The 22,312-nt window shown below is 40.4% G+C and overlaps 1 protein-coding gene across 1 annotated transcript in view; it reads left to right on the top strand.

The window, feature by feature from the left end:
• Window positions 1–22,312, top strand: part of tmtc2b (transmembrane O-mannosyltransferase targeting cadherins 2b) — a 110,358-nt gene that overhangs the window by 75,150 nt on the left and 12,896 nt on the right. Inside the window, exons 4-10 of the mRNA XM_034878348.1 lie at window positions 1,026–1,140; window positions 2,318–2,403; window positions 5,117–5,301; window positions 6,978–7,056; window positions 10,333–10,454; window positions 18,535–18,616; window positions 20,715–20,829. Coding sequence (XP_034734239.1) covers window positions 1,026–1,140; window positions 2,318–2,403; window positions 5,117–5,301; window positions 6,978–7,056; window positions 10,333–10,454; window positions 18,535–18,616; window positions 20,715–20,829 — 784 coding nt within the window. The remainder of the gene's footprint in view (window positions 1–1,025; window positions 1,141–2,317; window positions 2,404–5,116; window positions 5,302–6,977; window positions 7,057–10,332; window positions 10,455–18,534; window positions 18,617–20,714; window positions 20,830–22,312) is intronic.

Genomic DNA, 22,312 nt, shown 5'->3' with positions numbered 1-22,312 from the left:
GGTACGTTGTGTTAGCTAATTTCCCTTTCAGATTCGGAGCAGATCTGAGGTGTGACAGCTGTTTGTTTTGGCAGGCAATGTCCCCGTCTCACATTCAATTCAGTTGGTATGAGATTCGAACAGAACCCAGTGTCAAACACAGACGCACTCCTTGGATTATTTGAACTGTGAAATTTTTTTCTTTCTGCAAAAGATACTTCATAAATTCATCTGTGCGTGACTGGAGCACAGTTGAATGAAGGACGCTGGGGGTTGTTTTTCTGCTTGCCTCTGTTTATACTGAATATTCTTTTGGGATTCCATAGATGTTATGATTTTCAACAACTAAATACTGTAAATACATTGCCTAAAGGCCTGCAGCATATTTTAGCGCTTTACACATGCAACAAAAGCAGCATGAGCCAGGATTTTATCTTCCTTTTCAGTATGACTTGCTGATGCAAGAAGACACAATATAATACAACACCATAGTATTTTTACTGTATGACAGTTTGAATCATAATTATTGTGTTTGACATAAAAAGAAATGAAAATTATCACAGAGGAAGCTCGTTAACTAACTAACAATTATTTATGGAGTAGTACTTCTTCCCACTGCTTTTTGGACATGTCTTAAAAAAAGAGAAGAAAAAGAAGATTTTGTTATTCATGTATTTCTATGCTTTCTACTTTGTGTAATATACTTTTTTGTATGACCTTTTCTGTTTTCTTCTACACGTTTGAAATCAATTTCAATCAATCAATCAATCAAAAAAAACTTGAAAAACAGATCAATCAGTATTGGCTGATCTTTACATCCAATTAATATGTTTTTGCTCCATTATGTCCAATGTCTTCGTTTTAAAGGTTAAAAAATAAAAATGAACCCGTGTCAGTAAGGGTTCTGACAATAGCAAAAGAAAATGAGTACTTTCCCTAGGCGCTTTTAAAGATCCCGGGAAAAAAACACATTGTTGAAGATGGTTACCACAAATGTTCCTTTTTTCTATTCTGTTTGATTAAGCTTGTCTTTTGTGACATGTCAGCATGGGGTAACCTTGGAAACGTCCTGAAGAGCCAGGGCGAGATGGAGGGAGCTGAACAGGCGTACAGAAATGCCCTTTATTACCGCAGCAACATGGCGGACATGCTGTACAACCTGTGAGTTTGTTTTCTCATATTTTTGTGTTATTTATATATTCTTATTCCTAATACTCAAGTTAATTTGAGGAATCAGTTGATCTGGTAAAACTATAATAACCATCATTAATAGGGAGTAAATTAATACTTAGTTTAACTTTATTCACTGTTAAATACCAATAAAAGCATTTATGATGTTTACTAAGTTGTGTTAAATGTTATAATTGATGTTATGTTATCATTAGTTTAGCGTAGGATAAAATAATTACTTTAAATTAAAAGGTTTTTAATTAGAAAATTGGTCTTCAGGTTTGGATTGCTATTATAAAGCTGTAACAAATGCTTACAATATTTAGTAAATTAATAAAAATTGGTGTATAAAGCATCAGGTAACAACAATTTGGCTCCATTACACCTTTTTTTGCAGTGATCAATAAAAGAGATAATTATTGATTATTTGTGCATTGACAATAGCTATGTAAATAATAATTTACAGAGTATTTATTATATTATTATAATCCTCAGTTGCAACTTTATAATAGCCATGCAAATCGCTTACAAATCATTTGATCATCATTATCAAATACAACAATGTAACATATATAAAAAAGTGATGTGTGCAACAACAAACTGTTAACATAACATAAATTATAGCATTACTTATAATTTACTAAACATTATAAATAATCATTTCATTGTTTGTTAGCAGTAAAATAATTATTAACTTAATTTCAATCTACTATCAATCTACTTTTTCTTAGCGATGGTTGTTATAAAGTGTTACCATTGACTCTGTAATGTCCCTATAGGCTTTCCTAGTTGATTTTCTTTTCAGTGTGTCTCCACTCACAGCTGCTTCGATGACTTAGGAGTGTGTGCAGCAAATGCATGAGGTCTCTTCTTTCAGTACACACTCGTGTCCATTGATTAGAGCTGTTCTCTTAGATAAAGTCCCTTCCTGTCTTCTTTCCCCAGAGGGCTGTCTGTCAGAGTTATTAATGCTGCTTTTTTAGCGTGCCATCCACAGCCGACACTCAATCTGTGCTCAAATGTCTGTGGTTTGCTAAGATCTAAATCTTCCTCCTTATTTTTATCAGCTGTTTGTGTTCTAATCCTAACAAGCTTTTTATCTTTTCAAGCATCTCCTCCTTTGACCGCTATAAACGGCCTGTACGACCTTTCCTTTTGTCTGTTCCAGCGGTTTGCTGCTACAGGAGAGCAACAAGTTCTCTGAGGCACTCCGCTACTATAAGCTGGCCATTGGGAGTCGGCCAACTCTGGCTTGTAAGTACAGCTTCTCTTTTTTTATTATCAATCTCCTGCTCCTGTGGTCCTGTGGTCGCTGTGTCCAGGCAACAGTGAACACAGGCTGGGGTTATGTGAATGGAGAGGGATAGGTGGCAAAGGGCAGTGGGTGTACGACTGAATTCAGCAAGCAACACAGCAGTCAGATGGGCTTTGGAAGCCAAGTCATGTCAACAGATCAAGTTTCTGCATGATGTCATTTACTATGCATTCAGGCCATGACACTCTCATTTCATTTTAGCCCTCCTACGTTCAATACATCTACTTCTTTCTCCATTTTCGGCAAATCTTTCCCTTTTTGTTTTTGCTCATCACTCTCTCTTCCCATGAGAACTCATCACAATTTTTTCCAGCTCTTGCTGGCATTAAATGTGCCGTAAACTGTCATCTTCAGCCGGTTGATGAGAACAAATCACGCACAATTTTACCTCATCGCGCAACCAATTAGCTTCCCATTGTTCAAGGCTTCAGTCACTGACAGATAAACAGAGAATCTTAAACGTCTCGTCCTTTCTTCCCACCCCCCGGATTAATTATCGAACTAATCAAGATCACGGTTTGACTAGAAAATTTCCATTTAGCATGCAATTATCCCGTCTGTTGTAGCCGATTACGAGGTTAATTAATTACCCCAAGCAGCAGACATGTTGAAAGCAGAATTAGAATGGGACAGTTAAAAGCGTTTTTCAAGGTTGAGCCATTACTCACTGCCTAATTGGGAGTGATCTAGTGCAAACTGTAGCGTGAATAAATGTGCAGAGCCATTCTGTCCTGTGATAAAGCGCTACTGATTTCTGTCCCATTTTCGCACACAGAAAATCAGTTTGAAAGGCTGATGCCATTGGAACTGTCTCTCTTTTGTCTCTCTGTGCCTTTTCTTATCTGTCCTTCCATGCAATGGGAATAAAAGCCCATATTTTAAACATCTAATGCAACACCATGTAGCACAGATAAGACTGCGAGGTGTAAGGATGTGGAATAAAATAATGTGAGCTTTTCAGATAACAAGTTCCAAGAACACGAGGAAGAAGACAACTTGTTTGATGTGGTGGAAAAACAGGTCAACATTCTATAGAAGAGCCTTCCAGATTGATCTCCTGTATCACGTTAATTTATTCCAATAGCCAGACTTGATAGGGAGTTGTTTAGACAGTCAGGTCCACAGAGACTAATTACTCTCCAGCTGCGTATTGACAATTTGTTGTTGTCTTTGACCGCTCAAGAAAAAGTTTCACAAGCATCCAAAGTATCCCACATTATGCATGCAAAGGTCAAACTTAAAGTAAAGCATTAAGATCAACAGTGGCTTATTGTTCCACCTTAAATACTAATATAAATGGAATTAGGGTACTTCTTTTTTGAGAAACATTGATCTCTTAGGCTAAAAGTCAGTTAGAAAATATTGTATATCTCGATTAATCCAAGCTGCATTTTAGGATTGTGCGCCTGCAACAAATACATACATGCATATTAAATCTTATTAAAATTGACAATACAAAAATGTACCCATTGACATCCGTGATGTCATCAATTCGTTTGTGGACTGCTGTTTTGAAGCCTCGAGTTCGGCGATACGGGCCTTGCCTTCTTGGTTTTTTGCAACCGGGTTTGATGATTTACGACAAGCGGGGGGGTGCTGGGGAGGATGGCGCTGCCTAGCCAATGTTGTTTATGGTTGCAATGACGCTGCGCCATGCGAGTGATGCAGTGGAGCTTTACTGACAGGTAAACACAGACCCGGGTACCACCGCCATCCATCTGCATGTACGTTCCCTTAAGTTTCAAGACTAGCAGTTGCTAGCTTTGTTAGCAGGGCGCTGAATAAGGCATTTTTTAGGTGACCAAAATAACCCAATTAACTTTGACACAGTGCATCCAGACAGTCAGAAGGTCACACCCCAAAACATGTATACGGCTGTTAATGTGCACAGTGCTATAGTAGCACCAGTCTCATGGCAGCTTGTAAAATGGCCACGTGGTCATGGTCATATTTAATCTATTGATTTGTATACAGGTCACATTGATGCCGTTATTTTTGTGTGTTGATTACAAATTGTGAAGTAATGTATTTCAATGGGAAGCCTATTGAAATAAATAACACAGCACTTTCATCCCGGAGACTGGGGATTGCGTCCCACGTGTTTCAGTTCCTTTCCGCGTTATTCTCTTCCTAACACGCCTGTGCCGGCGTGTGGCGCTTCAGTTCCTCGTTGTTGCGTCCCCCAGTGCAGCCCAATGTCATGGCAGTGAAATGGTCACGTTCGAAAATCGTAACTGTACACAAAATAAACGAGAAAATCGTGAACTTTAAACAAATCAATAAATCAAAAATAAATTGACCATTTCACAAACTGGTGTGAGATTGGTGGAGTCCCCTCCCCATCTGGAAATTAGATAGAATGCAGGTTTGAGGCACTTCGGTCCATTATTTTTACATTCTATGAATCTACCACATGTAAAGGGGGTTGGGGGTGGTGGAGGAAGCTGCAGTAGTAAACAGGGATCAGCAGAGTAACGTGAGTCAGCTTATAGTGGCTTCACTGTACATCTACCCTGAAGCTGTTTGGACATTTCCAGTTATAATTTTAAAGCAGGAATGAAACCGATGATCCAATCAACTGATGCAATCCGAACCTTCAGTAAGGGCTCAGCCAGATCTAACACTAGTCTCCATGATTTGTTTTCCAAACAGCAGCCTACTTGAATACGGGCATCATCCTGATGAATCAGGGTCGCCTAGATGAGTCTAAGCGCACTTTTCTGACCTGCGCTGACATCCCAGATGAGAACCTGAAGGACCCCCACGCCCACAAGAGCTCCGTCACCAGCTGCTTGTACAACCTGGGCAAGCTGCTCCATGAACAGGGACACCAGGAGGTGACGAACTGAAAATCCTTAGAGATACATGTGTATTTCAAAATATATTAGGCTTTAATTTGCTTTGTTGGCAGGGTTAGTACTGTCGACGGGGCTATGATCACTTTAGTTGAAGTTAGTTCAAGTGCTGAGTTTCACTAATTTCTTTAAATTACATTTTGGTATTAAAGGTGCTCTTAGCGATGTTGGGTGACATAACTTCTTGTTGAGGTTCGAAGTATTTTTTAGACAAAACAAAACTAGCTTGCCCGTCCTTCTTCCTCATCCCGTCCCCTCCCCCCTCCCTTCTGTGCTTCTGCACACTAACCCCCCCAAGCCCCACCCTCAAATCCTTTTTGTCAGTTTTGGGCTGGAACACTGTTAGTGTATGCACGTGGGCACAGTTAGTTTTTGTAGGGCTGTCTACAGAGACCGCATTTTTTACAGTGTGTTCTGGGGACAGGCAGCTCGCAGATAGTGAGGAGATGTTTTTTACATGTGTTCTGGGGACAGGCAGCTCGCAGATAATGAGATGTTTTTTACAGTGTGTTCTGGGGACAGGCAGCTAGCAGATAGTGAGGAGATGTTTTTTACAGTGTGTTCTGGGGACAGGCTGCTCGCCGATAATGAGGAGATGTTTTTTGCAGTGTGTTCTGGGGACAGGCAGCTAGCAGATAGTGATGAGATGTTTTTTTACAGTGTGTTCTGGAGACAGGCAGCTCACATGACAACAAATGTAGCCTTAAACATGCGTGACATCGCTTAGAGCACATTTAAGCAAGTTGAAACAATTGAGTTATTATGTCATTTGTCGGAGAAGGACCCATAGCTAAGCTCAGCCACAATATAAAACAAAAGGTACAGTTTAGTATCCACACACAAACCTATTTTGCCTCACACTTATGTATTTTGAAACATATCTCCAAACATATTGTGTCTAACAAACACCCCCACATATCCAATACGGGTTTAAATAGTTTTCCTTTAAGTGCAGTTTATGCTGGGCAAAGTCAAACCATAGGGAATAAAGATAAGATGCAGGCAGTTACCCAAGTAGCTTCTGGGACACTGAGAAAATGCTCAGTTTGACATGTCCAGAATTACAAGTGTCAAAGGGGACGCTGTGTTTTGTGCAGATAATCCTCAGGCTGTGTCTAACAAATTTTCAGTTTTTTCACGCCCCTAAAGACCTACAGTGCTGGTAACTATGTATCTGTATTGTACATAAGCACTGATGCTGCTGATTCAATCAGGATTGAAGCAGCGGTACTGCAGATTCAATAAGGGCTTTTATAAATTGTTGGCATGCTGAAAAGAGAGAGCAGTCCCACTTCCTACGACTTCTAACCGTAACAATTGCTTCAGCGGTAAAGTAGTTCCAGCTCCTTCTTCCATTGAAATTCTAAGGGACTCTGAAGTGAATCGCTAGACCTACACTCTATACATACCAGAGTCAATATGTGACACCGCTCTAGTTGTCCTAACAGCCGTGACACTGAGGATAGACCCTTTCTGCTCGACTCTGTACGAACCGGCCTCCCAGAGACCCCTGATTCCACGCTGTGTATTCACAGTGACAGGGCCCCCGGCTGCAGGGGAGGAAGGACTAGTTACCACAGTGCCTTCTCCTATGGCGGGGTCTCTTCACTCTCTAATGCAAACCTCCCCCACCTTATTTATTTTTCATTCATTCACAGGAGGCCCTCACAGTGTTTAAAGAAGCAATACAGAAAATGCCAAGACAATTTGCACCACAGAGCCTCTACAACATGATGGGTAAGAGCTGCTTTTGTTTCAAGCATAAAAGCTATTGTTTTATGATTAAAAATAGAAATGTATACTGGAATGGAGGGTCAATGGTTATTTTTTTGAGTATTTTGGAGCAGTTTAGCTGCTAAAAAGCATTCCATTTTTCACTTTGTTGTTCTGGGTCCCTTAAAACAACTGAACCACACTTTTAGTAGCATTTGAGGATTGTTAATTGTAATAAAGAGCAACAACGGGGAAATGAAACCCCACACGCCGGTGACAACAACGGGACGGTTGTGGTTAGGAAGAAAATAACGTGGAAAGTCACAGCAACGCGTGGGACACGATCCCCTGTCTCCGGGGTGACAGTCCTATGTTGATTGACCCATCCCCCACCCGGACCAACCTCCCTACGCAGATTTTTTGGCTTTTCAATACTACTTACTACCGTAATCGTTCTGTGATAATGGAATAAGCTTCCCATTGACATACACTACTTCCAAATTCATAATCAACACATGAAAATAACAACCTGTACACAAATCAATAGATTAAATAACCATTTCATGAACTGCCGTGAGACTGGGCTGGGAATAGCCCCGGGCTGACTAACAACCATAAGATCCTTGACTTTTGGGAATTATGCATAAATACGCAGGTTAAAAATGACTTGAGTCCATTAAAGTTCGCACAAAACTAATAGAATGCTTGTAGTTTGGGATTGTAGATTTTGTTGTCCATTAATGCTCAAAGATGTCGAAGTGCAGTGAGAATTCCCAAGATGTTCACCTCTGGTTCACATTTCCAGTTGTGTATCCTAAACCTGGGGCTTACCTGCATATTAGATAGGAAGATGAAAACTAGTGCAAGCTCACTCTAGCTTTTTTTCAAGCCGACTGTTTAGGTTAAGCCAGAGATCAGATATGCTGCAAAAAGTTTTAAGGTGTGCTTGAGTAAAGTAGCTTGTCCAAAGAAATCAGATCGGTTTGACAGATAGACATCAAGCAAACAACCACTGCATCCTTTAGTAAAATCCTTTGAGAAATCTAACTTGATTTGATGCTGTTTTGAGACAGTAGCAAGCTTTACAACATCATGTTATACAGAGTTAATTTGCTTTCCACTGCAAGAACAAGCCAGCTTGTTAGAATACAGCTGTAGAACAGCTGCTTTTCCTCTGTCTCCCTCCTGCTTTTTTTTCTCTCAAACAAATACAGCTACTCACACACTCGCACGAAACATAGGACGTCTGTAACCCCAACTTGGTAGTGCCACGGCCATCTTATGGGATGGCAAAATGCAATTTGACAGAGCTACCAAGATCATGTCACAATGTTGATGAAAGCTCTAATCACCGTTAAGGAGCAGCCCTGTAGCTGTAATGGAGGCCCAAGCCAAAGATCTGTGATTTCCGCAGCTTAGAGTTGTTTTCTCGCTCAACTGATTTGCACATTTGGCACACCTTCTCAAATTTATCTCCAGTGTTTTACACTCACTTTGCTGCTCTCATGCCGTATGCCAGACGCCAAGGAGCAGAAGCAGAGGCCGGTCTGGGTGGTAATCTGCACCCTGCTGATCTCGCTCCAATGCATTCTGGTGGGCCCAGGAATGTTCCACTCCTCGGAGCAGGTTTTCAGCCCCTCGGATTCTATGTAACTTCTAATCGCACGTCGATGTTTGTGCTAATCTCATACAGAGGTCTGCTGCGAGGTGGGCAAGACAAGTCTTTTGACGCCTTTTAATAATATTAATAATGTAAATTGTATTAGTCCCACAAGGGCGAGTTACAATTTACACTCTGTTGTTATTACACCCGCATGCTCAGTATGTGTACATGCACTAGATTTAAAGTTCACCGAAGCGTGTTTCTGAAAACATTTTAAGCAAGAAATAGACCATACGGTTGCTGAATCTTGGTTGTTTTGATCAACATTGGTTAGTTTATCAGATTTTCGTCCAATTTTGAGAGGCGGCGAGTCGACCCGACCGCTCGTCATTTCCGGTAAGTGTTTTAACGTAAGTTTTCCTTTTGGTACAACACTAACCATCAAAAGTGGTTCAAACAAAAGCATCAAACTTCTTAAAGAGTTTTAGAATAAGGGGGGGGGGGGGGGGATTATGAGCTGGCCATAGGAATATGGGAGTATTTAAAAAATATCTCCAAATGTGCGACATCCTTTGATCCATGCTTTTCCTCCATGTGATGTTAGCATTGACAAGAACATTTGTGATTATGTACCTACCATATCATGGATTTCCAACTCTTAAATCTGAAATTTAAGGCTGTACTGATGGATATCATCTAAAAAAGATATTCTAATGTGTTGCTTTAAAACTCTAGAGGGGAGGGGGGAAGTGCATTCTTAAGCCTTGAGCTTTCGTGTCTTTCAAAATAAACGGAAGCCAAGTCTTAAATTTGAGGTCTATTTGATGTCTTTTACATGCCTATGTGTTAAGAGGTTCTATTACACAGCGTTATTGCTCATTTGCAGTAACATGAGATGTTTTCAGTGTGTTTTCAAATCATTAAAAAAAGTCCCAGAGTTGAGATTAAGCGTGGGACACCTGTTGCTTATCACAGTTTCCAATCAGGGAAGTGATTAGTCCTAATCCTCTCGGAATTAAAGTGTCTGTCCACTCCAGTCTAAACAACGTGCCCACTCCAGTTCTAGTGAAATGTTAACTGGGACACATTCAGTTTCCTTTTCCTAAATATGTAATAATGGTGATTTCAACTGTGTTGTCTCCAATTACCAGCCGGTGTTGTTGAATTCTTGCAATAATACACGTGTTATTGGATGGCTATGAAAGAGAGGTATTGTTGTTTCAGGTGGGAGCAGGCAGAGGGTCAGATCTGGTGGTGGGGGAGGTATCAGATGATGTCTGACAGATCAGGGAGAGAGAGACAGACAGACACAGAGAGAGAGTTATAGTCTCTATATATTCTCCTAAAGTTATTAAACCACACACTGAGCTCTTCCTACTTTACTTTTTAAAAATTTCAAACACAAAGTGTTAAGAACTGACTGGTTTGCTGGTGTGAATGTGGTACTCCAAAACAAAAGACAGCATTAGCATTTATGTAGTCCATTGCCAGATTGCATACGGGTAAACATATCATTAAAAAACCACATGGTGTGTGACGCTGGATTTCGTGCCCCTCTGGATTGAGGTCTGGTCTCCCTGCTGTCATGGAAACACTCATCTGAACAATGGGAAGACGTGGGATGTCTTAACCTCTTTAATCCAGCTTTAACCTCTGACAGCTCGACCCCTGACTCCAGCCTTACTTTGCTTTCACAGGAGAGGCCTACATAAGACTGAACAAGCTGACTGATGCTGAACACTGGTACAGAGAGTCCCTGCGAGCCAAGCCGGACCACATTCCTGCACACCTCACATATGGCAAACTCCTGGCTATGACGGTGAGACTTTGCTTTCTGTCTCATCCTGGCGTTTTCTGCCTTTTATTTATCTTCAGGTTCATACTTGTATTTTGGCTTTCTACTAGAACATGTTAACATGCTTTAATGTAAAAACAAAAAAATCATACAGTCTGTGTGAATATACCTATACGCTTCCTTTTAGTGCCAGTCTTTAAGCCCCCCCTTTTTTGAAAAAAGCCTTGTTTGCTGTGATTGTTTACTATATCCTGGAAATGTGGGTTTTCTTAGCTTCTCTGCTCTGTCATTGCAGCCGGGGAATGACCCCTCGCGCACATGCGGCAAACAGCCAGTACGAACAATTCTCTCTCTCTCTCTCTCTCTCTCTCTCTCTCTCTCTCTCTCTCTCTGAAATGACCTGCAATTGTGCGTTGTCACGCCATCACAGCTAGATTATCCAAAACATGAAAACAGAGCCAAAAGTCTGGATTTCTCTCAGACCACTAGTATTCCAATATGTTAAGGGATTAATATTTGCCCAGTGATGTCAAAAAATAAATTGCCCTACCACAGCCTTAAGACAAGAGACTGTTACTTTTGAAGAATAAATAACATTCTTATCTTCTTTTTTCAAATTTTAATGAAAAAGATGAATTCCTAGATCATCTGCCAGTGAAATGTATCGAACCGTTCGACCTCTTCTTTTTGTTTCCCTGAATCAGTTCTCATTCTCTACATGTACTATTTCACTTCTTTTCACTTTCCTTTTTATTACACTCTCTTTCAACTCCCCTGGCTTTTCATTACCACTCTCCTGCTCTTTATTCGTGGTCGTAATGTCCTCCTGAAGTCTCTACAGTTAATCAATAGTGTGTGGGTTAGAGAGAGGGACAAGATTGGAAGGGGTTGAGCATGAGAGAACGAGAGAAGTGTTGTCACGTTGTATTTCTCAAGATGCTCCTGTCCTGATTTAAAACCCTTGCCCTTTTCTTGGTTCATGTAACTTGTGATTAGATCTCTAAAAGTTGTGGCGGCCTCTAGCTCACCCAGTAAGAAAGTTTGCCCGATGTAGGCAGAGGCTGGGCTTCAAATCCGACCTGCGGCCTTTTGCTGCGCGTCATCCCCCATCTCTCTCCCACTTTCCTGTCTATCTAATAAAGGGAAAAGCCCCCCCCAAAAATTCTTAAAATAACAGAGTTGCTCAAAAAGCCGTGATCGCAACTTAGAAACAACAGCGAAACAGATGTTCAAGAGAATTTACATTTCTGAGCACTGAAAAGACAGAAAAACAACATCTGCCCAGCATTTTCAAGGACGGAGATAAGATCCTCTCAGGGTCACGCAGCAGACCTGTGTTTCAATACCATAAAGAAAATGCTCAAGCAGTTTCCAGAGTCGCAGAGTTTACGAGGAGGTAGTCATGTGTTCGGGTCATACAGTCATCTGTTACAGATCACACGTAGATGGACGTATTTGCAGTAGTCTCGCATTGCCAGACTTTCCTCCACTGTGGCAGGTCTGGCTAGTCCACACAGCATTCTGGGATGGGAGGAAATGTCCTGTGGTTTATTGGCACTTCTTTAAACCAATCACAAGCGTCTTGGGCGGTGCTAAGCAACTTGTTTTGGTGGACGTGTGCAAGTAGGGAGGCGAGCTCTTGAATTAAAATGGCTGCCGAGTGTGTGATGATAAATATAAGTTCATTCTAGAGGATGTTTTCCCGTATCGACCGTAGCTTAGAATTCCAACACGAATAAGGTGAGAGACATCCGGCGGCACCACAACTCCCCCGTAAATGAAATATTGTTGATATCAGAATCAGAAGATTTATTGTCATTGCACAAAAATGAACAGCAGAAGTCTTTGCAGCTGCGGCACCTCACCCAGTGAACATAAATCTAAATTGACAAGAAATTAATAGTAAAACAATACAATCATGAATAGAAGAAATATACAGTAGGGTTGGGTGGTAAATTGGTATACCGCAGGGTCTTCAAAACGGTATCAGTGCACTTATAAATACTTAAAAATGCTTAAGTGTGGTTGTCACATGACAGTGTGGAAGAGAAAGAAAGCTGTATCAAAATGTGGATACCCCTCTCTGATATACACAGTCATATTATCATATATATTTATAGCCATAATTTGGAGTAGTGCAGAAAAAGAGCTGAAAAAGACTGTCTGAGTAGAAATCAGACAAACAAATCAGAAGAAGAGCTCCACCAGGTCAAAAGAAGGGAGGAGGCCTTCTCTTCAGCTGACACCGCCTTCTCCCCCAGTCTGATCCCTAATGAAAGGCTGTCAATGTGTTTCTGTAGCCCGGAGCGCTGGGATCTGGATCTCCACAGAAAGGCTTGAGTCTCCCTGGCCCTGTCCATTTTCATTTCCCTAATGGAAACAGAGTCTTTTTCAAGTTCTTTTCATTTATAGTCTTTCCAAAATAATGAGTTCATGTTTGACAGCTGATACAGTACTTTACCGCTGGAAAAAAATACAATTTCTTCAGCAAGTTTTAACAAAGGTTTACATTTATCCCTTACAAAGAATTTGCGGAAATATGTGTATGAGAAGACTAATACCAGTCTTACTGTAAATCTGTACGCAAATATGAAGCTACAGGCAGGAGCTTGTTAGCGCTTTGCACAAGGGTTGGGAACAGCTAACTAAGCTGTGTCCATGTCATAATTTACCTACCAGCAGCTTTACAGCTCAACAAGTAAGACATTGTATCTCATGGTTTAATGTGTACAAAAGCTTGTTGTCTTTCTTTGATGTGGTTGAGACGTTTAATACCTCTGCTTGTAGCGTGAATGAAGCTTGAGCCAGGACGCAGTTAGCTTAGCTTAGCATTGTTTGTCGTTACTTCTCCTTACCTCGTCCTTCCTTTATGCTAAGATACGCTACCATGTTGCTAGTGGTAGCTTCATTCATATTTACTGTACGGACATGAGAGTGGCATCTAATTAAATTAATCAAATTTTGATTGTGATTTTGATATCGGCTCCCAACGATCTGATTTAAAAAAGATTTAAAAGAGAAATTCAACGGGAAAAGTTATATGTGGGTTTGTTTAACTCTTTTACTGTTTTTAAGCTGACCAAAACAATTGTGATTATGATTTCCATAATCCAGCAGTCCTAGTATCAATGTTTTCATCAACAAAGAGAAATGACATACTATTCATATAATCTGATAATCGTGTTAATTCTCCCTCATGGGTTTTATAGATCTCAGTAATGCCATTACATAGTGTATCCTTGGCGTATCTGGCAGTTGTAGATCATTGTGTGTGCTCCTGCACCATACTAGATTGATTTTTGTCAGTTGTCAGTTTAAAGACTAGTTCATCTGACACTGCAGCTCGAAGTATCTTGTTAAGCTGACATGAACTCCTCTCTGTTCACAAGCCACTGAAAACTCTGAATGTGAAACCAAACGCTGTCAACGGGAACAACACAATTCTTTAGAGGAGATTGTTGTGATTTGGTGAAGTGGACTCGGGGAAGTATTCAACGGGCCGTGAAGAGAAACTCATTTTAGTTAAGAAAGTGTTATTGATTTTGGAGGAAAGTGGAGTTTAAACCTGCAGGGATGAATCTCTGTAGATCTCTGACCATGATGGATGGCAGAGGAGCCCCCGGGTTTCTGTGAGTGCAAGGAGGGAACTTAGTTGTTTGGAAAAGCTTCAAACCTATTAATACATGAGAAAATCATGGGAGAAAAAAAAGTTTGGACCGAAGAATTCAAGTTACCGTATGCGCGACATGACGAAAATATACTATATGCGATAACGTAGTTGAATATCGTGATAACGATATTACCTGTGATAACGAACTGATATTAAAGTCCACTCAGTTCTTCCTTTTGGCTGCTTTCAGTATTCCGCCCAAATACAACAAATTGCTTATTGAATTTAAAATAAATGAAAGGTAATCCTTTCCAACATGGAATGTAATGTAAGTTACTAAAATTAAATTGTGTCTTCTGTTACAGTATGGGTGATGTTAAATTTGTAAAAGTGAGTGTATTTTTCTACTTTCTTTTTCAACTAACACAAAAATCTCTGAGTGTCATTCGCGATAAGTTGTGGCCGTTTGTTTCTAGTTTCTCGCAATGGCGATAAAAAAATCAATATAATGTGCAGCTCTACGGTACCATTTAATGTATTCTCTTCCTTTTGCATGGCCTCTGTGCTTGATGACAACAGTGTTTAATTGTGATCACAACCAGCCCTGGAAGTTGACTTTCTCACAGCCCACGCGTCTTTCATCTCCTAGCCCGTGCAGGGCTAGGAGATGAAAGACGCGTGGGCTGAAGACTCCCTTTGGCACTCCCATGAAGACTCCCTTTGGCACTACTCTGAGTGATGAAGACGCGTCGGATACTGTCAGGGGTGGGGGGGGGGGTGAGATAAGGCTTGAAATAGGGTCAGAGAAGGGTGAAAGGAGGACGCTGGTGCTGGATGTGTGCAGAGAGTAACAAGTTACTGTGATTTGTGGATAAGAGAAAGACAAAACAGGGGGGAGGTAGAGGTAATAACCCAGATCAGTATCGCCCTGCACGCTGCGCTGACCCCTGCACCCTTCCGCTCACACCCCAGGGGTCAGGATGTGATTGGGGGCTCTCTGTACACATCGCAGGTCAGAGATGGACACGGCCGCCCCGATGTTTGCAATATTGGATTCAGTCATCTATTTGTCATATCCTCAGCTAATACGATGCAGGCTGCATTCATAATCACCCAGACGTCCACAGAGCCAGAGCTACATCTGCAGTTTATCTGATGCTATCAGGAGATTCGAGCAGTGAGGCAAGCAGCAATAAGCTCAGCATGTGTGCGTCAAAAGGGAGAATATTGTATTCGCAAAATGAGCTGACTAGAATGAGAAGTGGCTCTATTTAATGGAAAGTGTGCTTCGAAGGGTGGTTGGCATTTTTTTATTGACTTCCTATATTATTTTTATGCTCCTCTTCCCTCCCCAAGCTCATGTTCTCGTGCTGCTTCAATTCAACAAAATAGTGAGCATTGTTATGTCAGGAAACTTGGAACATGAGAGACAGCAAGCAAGAGTGCTGGCTGGCTGTGGGTGCATTGATGCCCTCTGTTAGCACTTATGTCACATACAGTATTTTTTTGCCACAACTGTATTGCATGTACACTTTTGCATTCTCTGTTTGCTTTCATGATCATGAAGTTTATGTAATGAGTCCCCTTTATCAAGATTTGACAGGATGAATTCTAAAAAGGCAAATGGCTGCCTTTATAAGACACTTTAATCCAAAATTTCCATTTAATAATTCGCAAAACCTTAGTTGTTCTTTGATTTTAGGGCTAATTAGCCAATTTTAACATGCCAACACGCTAAACTGACATGCAAGTCTTGTTTGCACACACTAGAGTTCTGCAAATAAAACTAAGACCTGATCCTGACCCAACCCACCTGAACCTGATGGGTACTGTTAAAAGTTTAAGACCCGACCCAAGATCCCAAACCTATATTTAGAACTGTTAGTGTGTCCGGCTCGTGCAACACATTGGCAATACTAGTTGTCCTTTTTCCTACTGGGAAATGCATATCTTGATGCAACACACGACAATGTCAGAAATTATACTTGACTATAACCAAACCTATAGTTTACTTGCATTGGGTTGACTGGCTGCCATGATTGACTTTCCAGAGAAAAACAATAACAAAAAAAAAAGCATCAGTGCTGGTTGGGTTTTGTGATAATTCAATGAGTCATACAGGTGAGCTTAATGTGTTATAATCCAAAAATCTAATATCTAAGTAATATAACATGTAGTGTAACAAATTGCCTCTCTGGGGAATAATAAGAACTATAACAACATTTAATTTAGGATGAGTAAAGAGAAATGGTCAACTTGTTAGTTTTTTTTTTCAGGTCATAACTTCTAACTGCCATTTATTGCCATATATCTTGCTATGAGCATTGTATCCATTAATAAACTTAGATATGTCATAATATAAATCCACTCACAACTGGAACTCATTCCAATGTGTGAAAGCTTAATTCTGAGGTTTGACAAACAGATGTAAACCTGTGTTATTATATATATATATTTTTTAAACGGCTTGCCCTCAAACTTACACATTCCTACATCTGTGAATACGAGTATAAAAATACACAGAGAGGATGCTTTTCAGACTGGAACTGTGATTGCTACTTGGACACCATCAACTCTATTAAACATATACTTTGCACGGGCTTGATTTTCCGCAGCATCAAGGGGACCCTCACTCAAATATTTACATTAGAAAATTTGGTATTTATTGAATCTACAGCTCACTGAAAATGTATATGTTTGACAAAGTATATGTCATTAGTGCTACACACTGTGCTGATTGGATTTGAGCCCACTCTTCTATTTGACTAGCCATTTCATGTATATGCATGATTTTCCCCGGCTTTATCCGCCTTTTCTGATGCTTTGGTATTTTCCCTCAAGCCTTTATAGACCTTGCTTAACTCGAATTTAACAATACATGTTTTATTCATGCAAAAGTATTATCTTATAGCGATACACACACTAATTGTTGCATTGTTAATGGTAAATCATCAGTCTTTATGGATGTGTGTGCATTGTTAATTGTTGATCAGATGGCATCTGGTGCCCAACTCAGAGCAAGGGTTGTATCAAGCTGGCATGACTATTGGCCGGCTGCTCTGTTCTATCTGAGCTGTGATTGGTTACGTGTCCCAGGCTAAAAGACCTGAGGGAGCTTTGGAGGTCCACAGGGTGCTATGCTCACCCACCCAGAATGGGTTCTCACATCTGTCTGAAGGCTGAAACAACACTGTACACAGAAAAAAAGAAAAACTCAAAGTGAGTGTGCCATGTACTTCTTATGTAACCCTAAAGATCCCTATATACTGTAAATGTATATTTTATACACATGTACACTTATGGCTGTGCAATTAATCAAATTTTGGATGCTATTTTGATTTAATCCTTGTGTTGTCTTCACTTTCGGGACCCTCTTGTATTCCTTGGATCAAACTGACCCATGACTTATTTGGGGTTTTAAAAACAACTCTAAAATAAAATTTTACTTCATAATCTATTAACAAAAATTGTCTTCATCTCAATTTCAAACAATTGAGATAACATACAGTATATGCTTAGGGAATGCAATCAGTCTCTACTAGAACACAACTAAAAATGGAAGTGTGATTCATTTTTTGTCATAAGGTTATAATTAGTGTTAAAAATCCACTATGTGATCATATCTTGGAAAAAACATAAGTGGTCATATCCAGAATAATTGAGTCAGGAACACATGTTTATCACAGAAAATAAGGTAAAACCATTGATTTTCAGGTATAAAATGGGTATTTGCACCATTTTTTCTTCTTGTAAAAATTTAAAATGGGTCAATTTGACCCAAATATAATACAAGGGTACGATCACAAAAATAATTAGTAATTGAGAAAACTATTATATTTGCACATATTGATTTGCGAGTAAACTCGTTTTATAGTTTTGTGATCTGAATGAAAAAAGGAACATTTCACAGTTTAAGATGTTTTCACAGTTGAATTGTTTAACTGTTGAATTGTTTAACTGTCAGTTTTTTTAAGTTAAATAAATGCAACACCTTACAAATTACAATTTTACAAATTACAAATCGTGTTAAATAATCCTGATTATATATTTTTGTTCATAATCAAGCAACACTTATCACACTCACTGTTTCCTCTTCTTTCCTTTCCACCCTCCCGCTCCATTCCCATCCACTGCTATCCGTCTTGTTTCAGGCCACACACACCGGCAAGCTGCGGCTAAACTCTGAAAGTGTTATTTACACAGATAAAAGTGTGTAATGAATGAGCCTTTTGCCCTGCCTGGTCCGCTGTGCCAAGCATGACAGTGTGTACTTTGACAGAACGACACATGAGCTTGAAAGACTAACACTTGCGGTCCATGTGTTTCATGTCTATTTATTAAGATTTACTGTTAAAGTAGGTCTGCGGTTTGGAGAAGGACATTGGGTATACACAAAGGTATTTTGGCCGTTGAGCTGAGTGCAGTATTTTTATAATGAGTAGTTTTAAGGAGCAGTTGAAACAATAATAATACTGTGTTTATTCCATCTCTCAGGGACAGAAAACAGAAGCGGAGAGGTACTTCCTGAAGGCCATCCAACTTGATCCCACAAAAGGCAACTGTTACATGCATTATGGTAAGCATTGACTATTTTTTTTTTAATTTGACATATCCTGCCTTTATTCTTACATCCTCATTTATTATTTTTGTGTATTTCACATGGTTACACCCTAGCAGGCTGTTCCAACAGTGCTGGCTGAGCCTTTTGCCATCTCTTCCCCTTATCAGCCAGGGTGTCAGTCTGTACGTGGTTGGGGGGGATCGCAACAAGACAGGATGATTTCCTCCAACTGTCCTCTTTGATTTCATGGATATGCGGAACGTGACATTTTGAACATCTTTCTTGTCTTACATTATGTCTGTGCAACTCACACATGGCCGTGTTACCTCTTAGATTTAATTACTGTCACAGTAAGATTGAGTTTGAATGAGCTGTCAAGTTGATTACTTCCTTTCTTTCAAAGCCTTTAAAACCTCTGCTGCCTGAAAACAGCATTTGATGATGAACTGATGTGTCAGCTCGCTATCATCACACAGGCTTGTATGTGACATTTAAAGCGATCAATACACCACGTTAATGGGGACGTTTTCTTGAAGGACTGGATGTCTAAGTTGTCTTCTGGCAGAGGTTAAGAACTCTGTTTAAAATAAGATGAACTCTGTTGATCCACAAGCATGTGGACCAACTGCATGGCAGAGCCAAAGAATAGGATATAGATGGACGTCCAATTGATAAATGATTAAAGGTGGAAACCATCCACTTTCTGATGAGGGCTTGTGCTAGTCACTTACAGATACAGACAGATACATATGTAAACAGGTTAACACAAAAGCAATCACACAAAATGATGTTATGTACTGCTGGTCATTCATGATTTGACTTTAAAGGAGTTGTTTGTTTTTTGCTAATTATTGAATGTAAAAAAAAAAAAAAATTAGAGTTACCACTGTCCTGGAACTGGTGCTGTGGTCCAGATCTAGATCTAGATCTTCAAATATTCACTTAACAGCTACATTGTAACGTGATGAACAGGAGTTACAATATCAAAGTCTTTATGCACAGCTTTGTAGAAAATATTTAAAGGTGCCCTGCCCCACAAAATCGTTTTCACTTTCATTTTTTGAAATATGTTTTGTTGTTTGTGAATGTGAAAATGAACTGCTACCTCCTCTGTCATCTCTAGTCACTGAAAAGAAATAAGAAGAGAAACGAGGCCAATTACAAAAGCTGGTCAGTCTGACGTCATGTTGCCTGAGCTGATTACTATTCATGAGCTCACCCAGTTTGGCCGGGTAAAGGATGCTGATAGCCAGGCCTTCATTGGCTAGCTGTTAACCAATCAGAGTAAAGCAGCGTAGCTCGTTGAATATTAATGAGAACTGGCACGAATGGAGCTGGGTCCTCCTGCAGGCTTTCTATACCACGCTAGAATGGCTTGAAACAAGGTAACCAAGGTTACAGAGTCCATGGTAGATCTTCAGACATTACCACAAAGTACTGAAACACATGTGGCGGAGCACCTTTAAAAACAATATATAGCGGGACATTGGCATTTGTTGATACAAGGGCTGTCTTTCCTTTATTACTCATAGATGTGATATATCATAAACTTTCCATAACTGCAGAGGCGTTTTTAACCTGGAGCTATTTTACACTCAGTTGTGGTCTGAAGTCTCACTTTACATCTGTCTCTGACCTCAAGCCTGTATTCACTACTTCAATTTTATCCGCAGTTATTAAGTAAAATATGCTTAGGTTCACATAGTGGTTTAGCAACCTGGTAGGGTAACCAAAGTCAACAGGGTAATAAATGCTCTCTGAACCCTGGGGGGGGGTGGCGTGAACCCCTCGGTTCACGGCCTTGTCAAGCTTCTGCGATCCCATCTTATTCCGCAGGTTGATTGCAAACACAGCCGTGCCGATAATAAGACACAAACCTTCAGCGAGAAACAGTTTCATCCTATATAAAAAGATCTATCAATGTCGGCTAGTCTGAACAAATGGGTCTGAAAGATGGCCAAAGAGAGATGGTATTTTGCACTCATATCTTGTGTTTCAGCATCTTGTTTCAGAGGCAGACCAGGGCCAAAGGCAACACTTGCACACTGTGTATCCCTCTGTGGGGATCCCTCAGCAGTTTAACAGCAGCGCTGTTCTCTCCTGTCCCGTCCAGGTCAGTTTTTGTTGGAAGAGTCCCGGTTGTTGGAAGCGGCGGAGATGGCAGAGAAAGCCGCGCGCCTCGACAGCGGGGAGTTCGACGTGGTCTTCAGTGCGGCCCACATGCTCAGGTGAGGCTTCGATATGAATGATTCCATTTTTGAGGATTTCCATAGCTACGGCACATGAATAAAGACACTATATGAGATGGGTGGGCCACCGTTTTCCATGGCTGAGTAGCAAGGAGGCTGTGCATTAGAGAGAGGGAGGTCTTCTGTCTGCACGGTTTATCCAGGAGCTTACACTGCTCCTCAGCCAGTGTGATTTACTTGGCTGTACTTTGTAATCCTCTTTTAGTTGCGGCACTGCCAGCCCGAGAGCTGCTGGTTTTTCTTCATATGCGCTCCATCACTCTCTCCATAACTCTCACTTTGTCTCACTCTTTCTCGTCCGGCCCTCGCTCAAACTTGAAGGTCTGCTTCCAAATTACTGCAAGGATCAGCTGATGGGCTAGAGCGGCAGAGCTTTAGCAGCCCACAAGCTGTTGTGTTTCTACACACAAGCTATGGAGTGGAAATTTGTAAATACAGCCACCTGCCAACTTACGGTGGGCTGCCGCACCGACTGAATAAACCTACAAAATGATACATTGTGACTAAGTGTAGAGATTTCCTTCTTTAAACAAATCATGGGTAACTCAGGAATTTTTAAATCAAAGCTGCCTGCTGAAAGAAAATAGTTCTCTTTAAGGGAATAGTTTTTTTCCCAAAGTTAGGGGAGGATTCCGATATTACAGTTAGCAGAGCTAACATAAAGACTGGAAGCTGGGGTGAAATGGATTGCCTGGTTCTGTTCAAATGTAACAAAATTGGCCTACCGGCACCTTCAGTGCTCAGTTATTACCACGTTATATATTGTTGGTTGAAGCTTTACACAAATAAAAGTGTAAAAAAAGGACATGTTGATATGGAGACTCCGGGAAGTTACTTCGCTCAGCCAAGGAACAGCCCAGCACATACAGTGTGCCAACTTTACGTGAAAAATCCGGAGTTTCCCACATAGTGAAAAGAACTACAGACTACCAATATTACACTGATACAATCAAATCAAGTGATTTCACAGGATATACCCTGCTTTTAACAGGTTTTACTTGTTGACAAACTGCTTCAAATTCATAACAGAAAAGAGTATTTTAAGCTATATGCATAATGGAATCATTTTAATATTACATAAATAGCCCGAAGTTAGAATAACAGAGCTGATATTGGAATAGCAAAGCTGACGTAGCATGACGGCAGCCCCAGTATGTAAACCAAACTTGTCATTTTTACACTTTGCGTAACGTCGGTGTTTCCTCGTCTCTAGTCTGCTTATCTTTAGTCCGACTCACAGGGTGTGGTCTGTGCATATAATCCTGCAAATGGGCGTCTTTTTCACACAGAATTCTTCTTTCCTTGCACTATCTGTGTTATTGTTTTCAAAATCCCTGTCGCTGACAACAATTTTTAAGCTATTAACCTACATGCTAAAAATTGCAATTTTTCCCGAAGATTTAGCTCGTGCAGTAAGGTAGGTCTACTTGGTTTTTTCAGTGAATGGTTGTAAAGATTTAGA

The sequence above is a fragment of the Etheostoma cragini genome, chromosome 8, assembly GCF_013103735.1.
Source record: "Etheostoma cragini isolate CJK2018 chromosome 8, CSU_Ecrag_1.0, whole genome shotgun sequence".
Classification (NCBI taxonomy): domain Eukaryota; kingdom Metazoa; phylum Chordata; class Actinopteri; order Perciformes; family Percidae; genus Etheostoma; species Etheostoma cragini.
This window is presented reverse-complemented; position numbering and strand designations above follow the sequence as displayed.